Genomic DNA, 12,275 nt, shown 5'->3' with positions numbered 1-12,275 from the left:
TTGCCATCAGCTAGTGGCGCCTTTTACTCTCACAGCTAGAAACATGGATATTTCAAAGTTGCGGCACTATAATGATCATCTCTCTATACTGTACAATCATGAGTGTTTTTACGTTTAAATTTTTATTCTTCTGCTCCTTTGCAGCATTAATGATTCCGGGAGTTACTGTATAACCTTGACTACAATATGCCTACTCCTGTGACAAATGTATAACCTACATAAAACATATATCTCGCAGATAATACAGCAAGATTCAGAGTTTGATGTTTATACGTATACTGTGTGTGAAAGAAGGAAACTTGATTAGACGATATCTAAAAAGTGATATTTGTTGAGTGTAGGCCTACTTGTTGCATAAATTTGTTTTATGATTTCTCATGACAGGCCTAAAGTGCATCTGAACTACATATTAATTGTTCAAATTGGAGAAGTTGTACATGAATCATTGTGTGCCACAGGGGATGCGGAACGAGTTTCGGGGGGAAGAGGGGGGAGGGGGGGGGGGGGGGGGTCAGTGGCCTGATTTTAGGAGGGAACATATCAATAGGGGGGGGGATCAAGGGTCAGTCGTTACCCCTCCCCTCCCCTCCCCAGGGACATTCATGAAAGTTGTCAGCCCTGACAAGTTGTCAGTCTCTGACATTTACCATAGTAACAGTCAGTGACCACAAAGCTTCTCAGCCAATCAAAACCAAGGATTTTACTAAAAAAAAAAAAGGAAAGGAAAGAAAAGAAAAGAAAAGAAAAGAAAAAGAAAAAGAAAAAAAAAGGAAAGGAAAGGAAAGAAAGAAAGAAAAAAAAAGATGAAGAGATGTGGCACGTGCAGTTTTTCACAACACAGTCGTGATCGAGTTAAATCGCAGAGAGATTTCTAGTTTCAGTTGTTGGTGACATGCGTTGCTATCACGCAGCGGGCACGCGAGGCATCACACGCAATCGACACGTGTATGGCCGTCGGGCGGGCCGCGCCAGGCCAAGATCAAGAAGGTGTGGGAGACCGGCGGAGAAACCAGCTTAGCTATCTAGATAGGTAGTGGTACTAGATCGACCGACGCTGTCGACTGACTGTACTGGCGACGACCCATACATCCCAGCAAAGATCGTACGTGACGATCTGGCTATATAGCGCTATCACGTACTCACCTACTGTACGCGTTCAAGGACACAGCGTGCGCGCTGCCATATTGTCTCACTGTACGCTCTGACAACGAGTGGGGGCGCTGATCACTTTCGGCCGATTTAATTAATCGCACTTCCTGTACAGCTTTCACTAGGGTAAAAAATCGAGAACCACCTTTCGGCGGCAATTTTGAAATAATCTCAATGTCACATTGTCAAAAAAAGTGGATTTATGAAAAATGAAAGACCCCTCATCGTCCTTTGTCATACAGATAATGGTGACAATATGAAATTACGTTAATCAAGCCCTCTTTCTTTCACTGTCTCAACACATCGCCAACGCAGTTAGTCCCATGCGTATTTTCCACAATATTTAGTCATTTTATTTTACAATTTTTGAACGTATTTCAAACATTAACCAAAGTTTTTCCATAGTGCCTTTTGTGTTTTCTTTGATCAGTGATTCATATTCTTTGACTTTGTAATTCCAATTGCAAGTCTAATTGGGCAGATTTTTTTTTTTTGATTGACTTTATATCACCATGCATGCCCGTGTTAACACAGGCTTGGATGTCCATCGGGACCATCTGTCTCGGGTGTAAATATGTGGTGATTTATTTTGCATGGACTGGAAAGTTGTTGGGATGGGATGGGATGGGCGATACTGTAAAACAGAAAAATATTCTGAAAATCCTGTGTTTTATCTCCATTATTATCATTATGACCATCACCTTCATCACCACCATCATAATCAACTCCATCATCATCATCATCATCAGCACGACAACATTATCGCCTCCTTCATTATCAGCTTTACCATCATAATCTTGTCTTTTTAGTCATTGACATTGACTGGTCATTATCATCATCACCTCATCTTGGGATTTTACAGTTTTTGGATCTATGATGTCATAGCAATGATGATTGATATACTGTACGTATGTTATTTACCTCTGCTTCCTTTCCTTTATTTTTTCTTTCTCTTTGTTTTTTTTTTCTCTCTACCGCTTATCCTCCCTTTATATACAATATATATAAATATATACAATGTATATATATATATATATATATATACATATATATATTTTTTTTCTGACGCACAACTGCAATGATTATTCGTTATCATTATATCTCACAATTTGTAAAGTGATTATGTGCAATATTGGTGGGATTGGAAAGAAATTTATATAATGATATAATCACTGATATTGTTTTGTATGGATTAATTTGGATGCTGTGTTGTATTTTAGGGCAAGCTGATTTGAGTTGTTTCAGTTTATCGCATCACTGGCTGACATGGGGGGGGGGGGGTAGAGATTGGGAACGCAGTAACAGGGAAGGTGTCTGGAGTTTTTCTTGACCAAAAGATTGGTCTGCATCTGGTCGTCAGGGAAACGTTCCGTGGAGACTGCGTCTGGTTACCACGGATCCCCAGGATAGCGATAACGTCAAAAATAAATAAATAAATAAATAAGAATAAATAAATAAGAATAAAATAAAATAAATAATGTAGATAAATAAAAGACTCCTCCAGACAGACGGATCTTTCTGTCTACAGTTTTTCATGCCAATGGAGCCAGTTTTCATGCCATGTTTTTACACGATTGTTCTTTTCAGTTTGACTTTGCATACGTGTTCGGTTGTTTATTTATTTATCATGTACTATTTCGTGTTGTTTTCTTCTCTCTATGTACATATTGTATTTGTTGTTTTGTCATTTATATGTAAAAATCCAGCACTGAATTTCTTGTGATGTTTTTATTGGACGATTAAAAATGAATTGAATTGACTTTACTTGAATTGAACTGAATTGAATTGAATTCTCTCGAAAAAAAAAATGCCCACAAATGTTGTCAATCGGGAGCAAGATCCTCATGTTGGTATATGCAGTGTATGTTCACTGGCCATGGAAAATAAAATAAGGGTGGCCCCACTAAAAAAACAAGGGTGACCCCACTAAAAAGCATCAATTTCAAAACACACATGGGTGATTACTGTTGCAGCACTCCACGATCACCAGTATCACAAAAAACATGAAACACATGCAATGACCTCACACCATCTCAAACAGAGGCAATGGCAGCCAAAGTTGTAAAAGAAATGATAGCAAAATCCACAAACAAAACAGCAATTCTCAAGGATGGCAACTTAGGACAGGTAATGTATTTTTTTCTGTTTATTACAATAATTAATATAAGCTTGTAATTTATGACAACATAAACTATAAATTCATATATAAAATATATCATACAAATTACTTTTAAATAGGCTCTTTGTTGCAGTGTTATGTATAGATTATTTCCTTAGTACATTTCATTAGTACTGTATAAGTTATATACATGTATTTTGCTGGGAGGGGGGGATATCTTCACGAGTCAGTCTTCATAAAATTTCCCTTTCCAATATTTGTCTATTCATAGTTAAAGAAACATTACTAAAATTCTAAAATTAAACTCTTGCTAACTTCCCAATCTAGTGATAAAATCACAAAGAAATTATGTATGTGAAATAAATAGCTTATACAGTAAAACTCAACAAAAGTCAGATGTTTTATAATCTAATACCCAAGCCTAAGCCAGTATGTGACCTTCCCTTATCACTTCACAAAAACTGAACTACACCTTTTGAAAATTAAAACTCAACATTGTCGAAGACAACATTATCCCGTGGTACCAGCTTTGGGGAGCTGGGCTTGGCCTCATGGGTGAGCGAGGGGGGAGAAGGAATGTACTCCCATGGCACCTTAACAACATAAGGAGCAACCTGAGACGTTTCTCCCTCACAGACGAGCTCCAGCTTGATCTCTGATCAGTCGAAGAACAATGGATCTTTTTGAACCCAGCTTCCTATCACAGAAACAGGAAAAAGTAAAGTGATCAAACAATGAGTGAATGCAAAGGAAATCTATGATTACTGAAACTAGAGAAAGACAATAGACTGTAATTGCTTCAGTATGAATCAAACACTAATCTCTGACTCACTACGTATTGCATCGATTGTTATCGTGATGGCTGCTTCGAAAGCAGCAGAGAAGACAACCAAGAAGAAATCGGCTGAGCATTCACCGACTCAGGTGATGGTCCTTTAGTTTCTCGCAGTAGAATTGCACCTAATATACATTACAAATACACTTAAGTACATCAAAAATGCAGATATCAAATTTCATTTAAAGGACTGAGGAGATACAGGTACCTAAATAAACTTGCTCCAGGGTGCATGTTGTTCATCATCTAGTTTGAACCAACATTGAGTGATTCTCAAGTATCCATACAATAATAATATTGTCTATAAAGGATGTTAATTTGAATGCGAACGAGACTGAATATTGATATTTCATGATTATGCAGATCAAGTCTGTGTACATCTGGCAGGAAAATACCAAAGCAGTATACTGACTACTTAAATATTGTTTTGAATTTTTATGTAGTTACTGTACAAATACAGCGCCCCCCCCCCCCCCCGAAATCAGGGCTCCAGAACTTTTTTCAAAAATCTTTATTATTTACTTTACTTTTCAGCGTAATCATCCAGCATGCCTGCAGCCTGCGGATGAAAGCCAACATGCATGTACACGTATTACCGGTACCGGGTACGCAAAGATACGACACCCCTTGCCTCATGCATTAAAACTAAAAAAAAAGCATGACCACTGGAGCTGGCGCAGGGGGAAAAAAAATCATTCCCCCCCACTATAAAAAAAAAGTCCCAACGCCTATGGGTATAGCACTGTAGGTAAGGTCAATATGATGATATATTCATAACAATGTGTCAATGTGATGTTCATATCTAATCAGATGAGATATTGTCAATGACAATATATTAGAATGGTCCATCATCACACACATTTGAAAAGCTAACTGTGTGTCAAAGTTAGGGATCAAACACTTACAAAATGATTGGTAGCGATTCGGAATATTATAATAAGACAAGATGACCTGCAAATGCGTCGTAATACATAAAAGTGAATTTTTAATATTTTTTAAAAGTTGTGTTGGTGGTTTTTGACGCGTACACTACGCGCATAGTACGGCATGGGACCACGCTCACATCGAATGCGAACGGAAACTCACCTGCACGTCGCCCCAACGGCACCGGCGTACTCCAGATGCGTGTCCCGATCAAAACACGATTATGCTGCTTTTAAACTCAGTTGAAGATCACTCTAATCAAGATTATTTCTCCGAATCAACTAAAACAATCAGATAAAGCCATCGGTAATATCGTACTGTATAAGAGGTACGAAGAATTATACTTCAGCGTCACATGGATGTTCAAAAATTGACTAAAAACGGTCACGACGTCAAAAACGATGGAAACTCTGTTTATTTGTTGCCGAACTTCAGACACACGTAAAAAAAGTTCTACCCAATTAGACTTGCAAACTGAATGGCCAATTTGAAGAGAAAATCATAAATATCAAAATTATATCAATGATTTTCAGCAAAAAACTTTGAATAATTTTTAATCAATCAACAAAAAAACCCTTAAATTTTTTGAAGATCAAATTGATAGGAAACAGGAATTTTTGAATGACTTTTTTGAATGTTTGGATTGATATTTTATTCATGAAATTGGCATTGTTAGAATGAGTATGACACGAGGAAGATATTGGCGATTATTTCAGATCAAACATTTGATTGGCTGATCGACGAGGGGGAAATGTTTATGCATGATAAGAGAGAGACGGTAAGCGCATGAAAATGTGGAATTTGGGGTGACAAAATGGCCGCGCGCGGCTTGTGGCCGGTGAAGTGAGTACTTTTCTAGCTAGCTCGCCACGTTCACTAGCTGTCTGACCGACGCCGACGTACGTCATGAGTGCCCCAGTCCAAAGTCAGGTACACATCTTATCTCGACTCGTTTGCTCTTTTGTTCTTTCGTATCGATTTGCCTAAGTGCTGATCAAATATTTCCGTATGTGCTAAAACAAAAACACTAAAATAACAGACGTTTGTTTGCTTGCTTGCTGGGTCACCCGATGGGTCGTCCGTGCGATCGAAATGTGTAATTTGTAGTCCCATCGATATGAATTCCTGTCGGTTTTGACGTGACTTCACTGCTTAGGTCTTGTGTAGTAAATTTACTAGATTCTGGAGTGGTCTAGTAGAACCTGCCTGGATGAAGAAGCTAGAGTCAAGAGACCGTAATTCACCCACAACTAAGAAGGGTAGATTTAGTCAGTCATGATCATGTCATGAGCGTGCATTTATCAAAGGCTTAATATTTAGGCCTACATTAATTTAATCGTGAGTCTTTTCGAATGGTAGGGTCCTAATTCTTACTCGACCAAACGAGACTAAAGAGTAAACTGTGCAGTGTCCCTAATTTAAACTGGAGTCTATTAATAATAATATAAAAATTAACATCTCAACATACCTTGTCCTTATTTGATAACATTTCCGAACACTCATGATGTAATTTACAGGGGTGAATTAGAAGCAAGTCGGTTATCTGGAAACTTTTTTTTTTTTAATACCGCTGTTGAATTGGATGTCACTTAAAACAGCAAACGACACACATACACCGGCGTACACAGCGAGCACTGTCTGAAAGTGAAACTTAGAATTAAATTAGTCATGTAATTTTGCGCCAATACTGTATAAGCTGTTTTGAATGTACAGATATTTTTGTGAATGACTCATGAGGTGGTCATGGACATTTTTGTGAGATGTTGTTTTGGGGAATTGACACCAAGTCCAAGGGCAAGGATCCGAGCGCATGGCAACATTTTTGCATGTTAAATTCACGCACCAACACTGTTTCGGGAAATACACAAAAATTAAACCCAAGTGGAAAAAAACAACAAATAGCTTAACAGTATGAATGAGGGTATCATGTCTTTGAATAGGACTACAAATACTAGGGCAATGGTATAGTTGGGCAGGGGCGGATCCAGGAATTCCGTAAAGAGGGGGCGTGTTTACAAAATTAAAGGGGGGGCGCACGCACCCCTCCCCCCATTTTTTTCTTTTTATTTCTTTTGTTTCAACAAAAAATAAAGGGGGGGGGGGGTGTGCGCCGGTTGTGGTCCTCCCTGGATCCGCCCCTGGTTGGGTGTAGCAAGGAGGTATGAGAGAACAGACCTCGGGTGTTGGATGTCCAGCACTTCGACACCCTAAACTTCTCTAAAGATTTTTCAGTCAATAGATAACTTTACTTAAAACATACAATTTGCCGAGAAATTGTACTCACATGTAAAGAAAATAACTCTGAATTCACAAGCGTGCATTGAAAATGTAATTTGCGGTACATGCTTCGAACGCGTGGGTTGGTATTTTGACGTGCTCAGTTGCGCCATATTTTTAGACCAGCAACCCTACCCTCTGTTGACAATACGTGTGAAATGCATGTAATGCTTTTCCTATGTGCATATTATCCACGGTATCATTGTTTTGCTGTTGATCTTGTTTGTTATCAGGTTTTTCAGTAATATTTTGACATCTTCAAATCCCCAGTGAAGAATACAAAACCACTGTGCATAGTCGCATGCATGAAACTTCATTCAATGCTATAAATAGAGGGGTGCCTGTTTCAGTGTACAGTGTCGTGTTGGACACACTATACCGATTATTATGGCTAGTCAAATGTGTCATCAGGGCGATGTATCATGTCAGTGTTTGGGGATAAAAGAAATAAAATACACAGAAGGGGCAATACATCAGCATGATCAGGATGAAGACAAGAAGGATAAACCATAAGCATTAATGCACTTTCATACCCATGTTATATCTCGGATTCCCAACCAAATTGCGCCAAAATCACAGAATGTGTAGCTTATTTCCAACCACTCGCTTTTAATTCAAACCAAAACAGTCACCAGGAAGCGTTGATGTTAATGTCAACTTTCATGTCATCACTCGGAACAAGTCACTTCTTCGCAAGCGATTGTGATGAATGCTGCCTGCCAACTGAAATTGAAGTTTCAAGCAACCAGAAGCAAAATCATCAATGTACAATGGCAGGTTGAATGAAGTCTGATGAGAAATACCGTTCCTAGATTACACAAGACCACAGACTGACTGACTGACATACTGACATACTGACAAACAAACAGACAAACACACACACACACACACACACACACACACAATAAACAACTTCTTTCAACTTGTCACAATCATTGCACCTTGATTTTTAGCCCCCGCGTTGAGTCTGCTCGCATGATATTAGACGGCTAATTTCAGTTTTAGCTTGTGCGGGCACCGCACGCCGTGATCTCTTGCGAAGAGTGAATTTATTTTGAGCGACAGCTTGGAAGTAGACATCAATGTTGACACTCTCTGATGGCCGCTTTGATTCAAATTCACGCGAGTGATTGTAAACTGCTATTTATGTATGTACATTGTATATCCTGTGATTTTGATACAATTTGGTTCAGTAGAATTTTGAGATATGTGGATATGAAAGTACACTAGGGCCTGAACTTTTTTTGTTCACTGTCAAGTTATCTACTCTAGCTCTAGCTAGATGATCTACACTGGTTAGTGCATATATTCCATTTTAACGAGAAGTTTATTTTGTCATTTCTGATGCCATAGTTCAGATCTACACAATTGTAAATGTTGCCAGAAAAATGCCCTACCCGCTTGTATTCCTGGTTTGCACTGTTAGAGGGTGGTACAGTATTGGTGGAGATGAGAATTGGGCTTTTAACTTTTTGCGAGATACCAAGAAAACACTTGTGATATGGTACAAAGTATCCCATTTCAAGAAGAACTCAAAGTTTATTTGATGAAAATCGGGTTGGGAATGACTGAAACATCCAAAAACAAAGTAAAACAAAGCAATCGTAATAAAGTGTGGATCCCACACTTTATTAAAATTGCTCTTTTTTGAATATCTCAGCTATTTCAAAACCAATTTTTATCAAATAAACATTAAATTCCTCATAGAATTACATGCTCTTTCATATTTCATAAGAGGTTTCTCATTATCTCACAAAAAAATGTTAGAAACCTGAAATTAGGTCTCAAACAAAACTGTGCGATCCCTTTAAATCTAATATTGTAGAAAAATTGATGTTATGTGTGAATTTAGTTGTTATAGTTATAGTTAAATATAAGTCTCAATAGATTACCCAGATTTACCCTTTTCCCTCTAACATTTCTGTGACATTCACATAAATGTACAAACAAACCGAGGTGAAAGGAAACATTTTACACAAAATAATGTAAGAATGGGAGCAAGCCTGTGAGCTCAGAAACTGCACACAGCTTATCTTTCATACTCCACCTGCAAGCAAAATTATAAGTAAAACATGAACTTCAAGCATCTGAGAGAAGAGCATTTTATTATACAATTGTAAATATCAACAATGCTATGAGAACATGGATTCTTTTCAGGTATTGGTAGCATAGTGGACATTTTGAATTTGATATTTTGTACCATTATGTACATTGTACATAATATGTTGTGCTGGTTATTGTGTCAGTTGCCCAGCCATTTTATCTTACTCTGTCGTGCATCTGTGTTGCTAGAATGTCAATAGAGAGAAAATGATTACCTCACAAAGATTTTCACCATGATGCACCATTGCTGAATATGGACTAGACCTTGTGCTATTTTGGTGAATGTACCTACGGTACTTTGTAAATTACTTTTGTCTTGTTTTGTTTCATTGATTTTTTTTTTTTTTTTAATCACAAGGACTTTGACAAGAAGTCAGACACAAACCAGATCTACATACGTATACGTTTAGGCATGAATTATGTATGTGTTATTACACAAATTATCTATGGCAATCCGTAAGTTGTTGTCTTTTTTTTTTTTTTTTGAGTATGTGTATTTTTGCACAAATTCTATAGGTCAGACAGACACATGGTAAAGGCAGAAGGAAAAGAATAGAATTGAATTGATGCTGTTTTATTGTCCCAATTAATATTTTAGTAGTACTTATGTGTAATTGGACTTGCCCATAGCCATTGATATATCATCATTAGGTAATTAGTTAAAAGAGATTTTATGATTGTCAGTGGGTTTCGAAACTTGTTTATGTTTGTTGTTGAGTGAAGTCAGTTTTTGATATTTTACTCATTTCAGAGCAATGGCTATGAAGGAAGTTAGGTGAGCAGATGATATAATAAAGCAGGTTATAGTCTGAGATAATCTCACAAGTATTTTAACCCATTGAAGACTAGTCCCAAGTATAAATGGGCAGGTGTCTATGGGAAATGCGTATCATACCAAAACCAGCCCGTCCTTAATGGCTTAATAGCACTTAGTATTTGTAAAACTGACATTTCCTTGTTGAAAGCCTGAGCTTCAAAATATTTTCAGATGTGGAAAAAAGGACAAATGTTTGGAGCTTTAGCATTTTTGAGCTGCAAGTGGTGTGATCTATTGCATACTAAGTGTGATATCTTGGCTAATTCTGACATTGTATACATGTATCAGGGCTCGACCCTAACTTTTTCTCTGGTGACCTTTTCAGGCCGCTGAAATCTTTAGCTTTGACATTCTGGTAACCCAAAAAGGAAATGTTGTGCCCCAAATTGAGGAATTCTTAAGAATCTTCTTATTGGAACCAGAAGTAAAAGAGAAGTGGATTCTGTGTTAAAAAGGTGATTTCAGATTCAAGTTTGTTCACAGTGGATCCGAGCCCCGCAATTTTGTCTGTTTACACTGCAGGGCTCAGCCGCGCTTTTAATTCAAACCTTTCAATATTTTGTCGTAGTGGCGCTCTGCTTGTAAACAAACGCAATTTGGTATAGTCTGGTTTTCAGACCCTTTGCCAATTGAATTCTGTGGCGACGAAGTCGCCGTTCGGGCAAAGGCCTTTGCCGAAGGAAAAATCCTTTGCAGGACAAAACCACCTTAAACTATACTAGTTTTCGACGTTGAGGGGGTTAATAATATCCTGAATAGCGAAATAGTACGGGCAGAGGGTCTGGAAGCCAGACTAAAATTGCCCGCGCATTTGGCCCAGTTTGCATTTACACTGAGAAAAAGCGGGGCTCGGCCGCGGCCGAGACCACCTCCAGAGCAAGGCCAAATGCGAGGCCAATTTTGGCCCCGCATTTGGCCTTTTGCACGTTTACACCGAAATGAAGGCGGGCTCGGCCATGGCCACGCCGCGGCTGAGCCTTGCACTGTAAACGGGGTCTAAGTTGCTTTGACAAAAGACAATACTTCTATTAAAGCATAGACCTACTACACATGGACTAGAAATGGAGGTCTTTCTTTGATCCCATCATCACCGCTGCCACCCGATTACATGTATTGTACATGTTTACTTGTATGTGCATCTTAATGAGTACATTCAGGTGCTTTTGATTATGACGATTGTGCAATCGTGCGTCGTCATTGACAAAAGAACCATTTCTCTCATTGGGGTCTTATTTTGCTGAGGTGCCTTTTCAGACTCAGCTGCCTTTGAATAAACACCAATGAAAGGGAGCAGCAAACCTGAAAACATGACAGTTTTCCTTTATAAAATTTAAAATTACTGATTCTGGTGGACACTTGTGGACAAGCATGTAACATGGCTTAATGATAGGACATACATGCTATCTACGGTTACTGTCCATGTTCACTCTGGAACAATATATGCGATAAATGGGGAAAATTAGATTACGAATCACAACCAACCTGTCAAACATTATTGCTTTCTCTTATAAAGTATGCGCATTTCGCAAATTAAATTACTGGAGTGATTATTTCCCAATGTACACTACAACTGCACATGCAGTTTTCTTGATTTAAGAGAATTACTATCTTCTGCGCATGTATTTTTTTTATTTCTCAAAGTGTCGTCTTGTTTTTATCTAGGCTGGTTGTCGGCGGTGATGATAAGATCAAAGCAGGAAAGCACACATAAAATGCTTTTGTGAGGCTTTTGACAGAAACAGGTGCATGAATTAATTAACGAGCGATGAACGTCCATGTCATTGTGTATGCATCATTCCTGAAATACAACATATGTACCAAGCCAACTGTAATCGCTGTCCCCTTCACTATATTTGGCAGCAGTTGTTTAAAGTATGAAGAATATACAGTGTAGGACACTGTGAAAAAGATTAGTACAAATTTTACTTCTTTCACTGTAAAATGCTACTAAACATGTATGCAGAAATATTAATTAGCCAATTTACTTAATTTGAAAGAGTGCTAAACCTTGTGAACAATATTATGCACTTGGATGTGTCCAACATGGTTAT

The 12,275-nt window shown here is 38.1% G+C and overlaps 1 protein-coding gene across 1 annotated transcript in view; it reads left to right on the top strand.

Annotated features, from left to right (window-relative positions):
* Positions 1-5,885: 5,885 nt before the first annotated feature.
* The window catches only part of LOC140227614 (UTP--glucose-1-phosphate uridylyltransferase-like), a 51,766-nt gene continuing 45,376 nt past the window's right edge, over positions 5,886-12,275 (top strand). The window contains exon 1 of the mRNA XM_072308041.1: positions 5,886-5,957. Within this exon, the coding sequence (XP_072164142.1) occupies positions 5,934-5,957 (24 nt within the window). The 5' untranslated portion in view covers positions 5,886-5,933. The remainder of the gene's footprint in view (positions 5,958-12,275) is intronic.

The sequence above is a fragment of the Diadema setosum genome, chromosome 1 (assembly GCF_964275005.1).
Source record: "Diadema setosum chromosome 1, eeDiaSeto1, whole genome shotgun sequence".
Taxonomy (NCBI): Eukaryota; Metazoa; Echinodermata; class Echinoidea; order Diadematoida; family Diadematidae; genus Diadema; species Diadema setosum.
This window is presented reverse-complemented; position numbering and strand designations above follow the sequence as displayed.